The sequence below is a fragment of the Brassica oleracea genome, chromosome C5 (genome assembly GCF_000695525.1).
Source record: "Brassica oleracea var. oleracea cultivar TO1000 chromosome C5, BOL, whole genome shotgun sequence".
NCBI lineage: Eukaryota > Viridiplantae > Streptophyta > Magnoliopsida > Brassicales > Brassicaceae > Brassica > Brassica oleracea.
Window position 1 is genome coordinate 31,952,087 of NC_027752.1, and position 4,282 is coordinate 31,956,368.

General features: G+C 41.2%; 1 protein-coding gene across 2 annotated transcripts; it reads right to left on the minus strand.

The window, feature by feature from the left end:
• Window positions 1-369: 369 nt before the first annotated feature.
• On the minus strand, window positions 370-3,627 carry LOC106344032. Of its 2 annotated transcripts, XM_013783403.1 has the most exons (4): window positions 3,356-3,627; window positions 1,429-3,029; window positions 950-1,090; window positions 370-758 (listed from the first exon to the last, which is right to left on the minus strand). In XM_013783403.1, exons 2-4 carry the CDS (start codon window positions 2,074-2,076, stop codon window positions 609-611), a joined length of 939 nt encoding a protein of 312 aa, XP_013638857.1. In that variant the 5' UTR covers window positions 2,077-3,029; window positions 3,356-3,627; the 3' UTR covers window positions 370-608. The 2 variants fall into 2 exon arrangements, 1 of the variants encoding a protein (XP_013638857.1); XR_001270088.1 differs by having other exon boundaries at window positions 655-758; window positions 950-3,029.
• Window positions 3,628-4,282: the final 655 nt, after the last annotated feature.

Below are 4,282 nucleotides of genomic sequence, written 5' to 3' on the forward strand. Positions count from 1 at the left end.
TTATGTACTGATCGGGATCGCTGGACCTTGTTGATGTATGAATTAGCCGATTTCCCTCAAAATTTACCAAGAAACACAATTCGCAACTCAAGACCAAAAAAGCTATCCATTTGTTTACCAAATTCAAGTTTTAATGGCTAGTAAGAGAGACCAAAAATACCCATACGATCATCTTATTTATCCAAATCCCGAGCCAAACTCTGACCAAATCCTGGTGTTTCCGTGATTCATAAAGCATGTTAATAGGAGACCAAAGGACCCAGAAAACAATGCATAAAACAATGTATATGATGCTAAAAGAATACACAATCGGTATTTCACATGAGACCAAACTCGGAATGTGTGTACAAACTATATCGAGGGTCCAAATCCCATAACTTCCACAGTGTACTCTAAGGAAACCAAATCGCATTATCATTTCAATTTGAATGTATAAACATGAGACCAAACCAAACCATGAATCCGACCACCATATTATATCTCAAATCATGACATCAAAAAACATTAACACTGTATGTGTTGATCTTGTCCTGGATAATTTCAGATAATGAAACACTGTAGATCTGACGTAACCACTCCCATCTTGCAGCTTCACCAAAGAGACAAACCTAATACACTTCATGGTTCCATATATTCTCTGCACTTGGTTTAATGAGACCAAGCCAAGAGTATGCTCCTCTACGATGATCCAGCACAAACCCATAACTCCAAACCTTGCACCTCCACCCATGATTAAAGACCACCGTAGACCTATAACCCTGAAAATAAACCCATAACCATAACAAAACATTTTAGTCAAATACTTAACCACTCGAGCACACTTAGTTTCCTTAGTATGAACAATCAAAAACAAGGAGACCCATCTCCGAGCTACTGTGCGCTTAGTGATATCCACATATGAGTAACTAAGAACCTCCTTATACCAGATGATGATACTAATCAAACGTACCTTATCCAACACCATCCTTATGCCATTCTTCCACTGTGCTTGGTTTAAAGAGATCAGGTCCATCATCCATTGTATTAAGTAACTCGATCGCATCCCTACAAACCAGCTAGCCATTGACTCCATATCACCTTCATATCGTTCCTTAAAACCATACCAATATTTAAACATATCAAAACTCCGGAAAAACCATTATTATTTCGGAGACCAAAGCCATAACCAAATACAATAAGAAGTAGGCAGTTGCCACTTAACCAGATAACCAGAAAATCAAAAATCAAATAAAACCTTAAAAAAATGCTCATAGAGCTTATTGAAACAAACCAACAAAAAACAACAACCGCATCAACCAAAGAAACACTCCTCAACTTTATATCAAATGTGTTAAACATGGGACGCAGTTGAGTTCTTAGAAAAAGTTTGTTTGGGGTGTGAAGAACCCTTCTCCTCTTGCAATCTGATACCTTCTCCCTGACGCTTACCTTGTCGAGCTTGAACATTTCTGTTCTGTGAAAGGAGTGCCTGAACTTCTTCTTCTTTGAAGTTCCCGCAGCCATAGTTTGCTTGAGTAGTAGCTTGCGAGCACCCTTCTTCTTCTCCTCCTCCCCGACTTGTAGTCCCTTCTCTTCGGTTTCCTTTGGTCGTGACTCTTCTTCAACGGTCTCTAACACCACTTCTTGTGAACCATTCAAGTCCTCCATCTCTCCATCAGTGAGGTTTTGGAAATCATCATCCTCACACATAAAACCCTCATCACCTGCAATAGGGTTCCCAGTCTCCTCTAGATCCATGACTTCATTCCCTGTATTATCCTTTCCAATGTCGACCAATGGCGGCGCCATTTCTTCCCCAGCACCAACAGTTTCTGAAGCTATTACAGCTTTTGCACCATTCTCCAGTCCTAAGGGTTTAGGAGGAACCTTAACCAAGTTTACCTTGGCCCCATTCGATTCATGCTGCGGGTTGTTAGATGTAGAAGTCTTGCCCTCCGTTTGAAAACCTTTATTTGCACTACCTGTGTCTTGAAGCTCCCCTTCCTCCTTTGGATCCTCTCGTACATAATGCGGAGGACTCCTCCCACGTCTTGTGCCACGATGCCCCCTCTCTCGAGTTTCCTGCACATAACTCATAGACTGCTCCCAACGAGAGTTTCTGTGTCTTGTGGTTCCCTCGTCAGCTCTGTTGTTGTCGTGGTAGGAAGAGAATCTCTTATTTCCTCTTTCAGGAACTCGCACCTACTTTGAGTCCTGTTCGTCATGCATTTTGCCTTTCCCCTTCCCATAGTAGCTCCGCTGATCTTTGCCCCTCTCATGTTGACTCTCCTCTCCATGAATCACCACCCCTTTGTAGCTCCTGGCCCGGTCATCTCTCTTAGTCGTCAGCTTGTCTCTGCTGTCTGTTTTCTTCTACGCGCTTTTAGGATTGAGGGGACAATGATCCTCATCGTGGCAGAGACTAGAACAAAGCTTGCAAATGCCAAACAATTTCTCATATTTAAGAGACACCGGGACCTCTTCCTCGTCATAGAATTCACCTCCTTTGAACTTCACAGTTGTTTCCAGCGTTAGCTCTTTGAAACCATCAAGCACCACACGCATCTTTCCATAGTCCAGATCCACATCCGTTGTCTCTCCAATGGCATCGCCTATGCTCTGTAACGCTGGAGTTGACCAAAAATCTGTCGGAAGACCTTCCGCTTTGATCCAAAAGGGGATCTCTGAGGGAAAGCTTCTTGTCATTCTTGGCTGCCATCGAGCTATCGAGATCATCCAGTAATCAAAATGATATGGCTGTGACTCCAATACCGCTTCAATATCCTCTTCCTTCTCAAAATGAAACTGGAACATCCCCTTCCCCAAATCTGCACCAGTCACCCTCTCCTCTACCTTCCATATCTTCGGGAGCATCACCAGCAACGTGTTGACCTTTTGCTCCTCCGGGTTCATACACCGCCCAATCAGAGTCATAGCATAACTCTTGATCAGGTCCGAGTTATCAAAATGTGGAACAGAGATCTTCAGCCGTTTGCGAACCCCTTCTCCCTCTTTTGAGGCTCCCCCCCCCCCTTTCCCACCAGTTGTCCCTGAGTCATAGATACCAAATAAAAAATAACCACACTCAAGTTCTGTAAGAGAAAGAAGAAAAGGTTTAAGTTTGTGATACTGGAACTCCAAACGCACTCCTTAAGATATTGCAAACACCAGTAGAAAAATTCATTCATGAAATCCGCTCCATTGATAATCCATCTAATCGCACTGATCCTTAGAATCCTACTTTCATGATTGTCGAATCTAATCAACATCCAAATCCCGAGTTTCCAATGAACATAGTCGAAAAATCTAATCATCAAAATTAAGATCCCAGGAATGAGTATAAAGGATCTTGTTTTGATGTTAACGATAACCTTACCTTGTTACTTCCATGATCGAATCTCCAAAATCCCAATCTTCGTTGATATGAGATCGTGTCTAAAGAAAACTTCCAGATCTCCATAAATCCTTATGGCAAGAAGACCATATTGCTTCCATAATCTCCCGATCTGATCATTAAGATAGATCTCCTTGCAAGTCCAGAGCTTCCCAATAGAACCCGGATCCCATCCATGAAACTTATCGAAAACCTAAAGAATCGCCATCGTCGTCGCCTTGTTTAGAGAGAAAAGCGTTTTTGTGATAGATGATATGTTTATCTTTCATTGAAAGCTAATTTAACTTCAGTATATTTCCACATTATCGTAAATATATTCTTTAAATTGTGGGATTTTAGTATTAATCACTATAAAGTGTATATTTACACGGTTTTAAGTCTTTCGCTTAAAACCTCATAGAAAATCATCCGAGATACAAGCAAAGAAGCAAAGGAGTAACAGAGAGATCAATACATGAGATAATTATTAGAAGAATATATATATATATATATATATACACTACAAGAAAACAACGGTATTCTGACGGACATTCCAACGGAAAATGAAATCCTCGGAATATCCCGAGGAATTTCCGAGGATATTCCAAGGAAAAACAAAATTTGGTTTCCTCGAAATTTTCTCGGAATATACCGACGGAATTCCGAGGAAATATTAATCCGTCGGAATATTCTTATGGAATACCGAGGAAAATGTATTTCTCGGAAAAAATCGATGAATTCCGAGGATATATTATAGCCGTTAGAGAGCCGTTGGGGGATTTTAAAAGTTCTGAGGAAATTCCGATGAAAGAGCCTTCTCGTCGGTATTCGGTCGGAATTTCCTCGATCTGTCGGCAGGATTTCAACTATAAATACAAGCACCCCTCTTCCTCTTCATTCACTCCATATCTTCATTCTCCCTCTTACTCT

Coding starts and splice junctions, on each gene's coding strand:
- LOC106344032 (XM_013783403.1), bottom strand. CDS start 2,076: ATGAGTTATGTGCAGGAAACTCGAGAGAGGGGGCATCGTGGCACAAGA. Junction 1,091..1,428: donor AAATGTTCAAGCTCGACAAG/GTAAGCGTCAGG, acceptor TATGGTTTTAAG/GAACGATATGAAGGTGATAT. Junction 759..949: donor TAAGGATGGTGTTGGATAAG/GTACGTTTGATT, acceptor GTTTATTTTCAG/GGTTATAGGTCTACGGTGGT.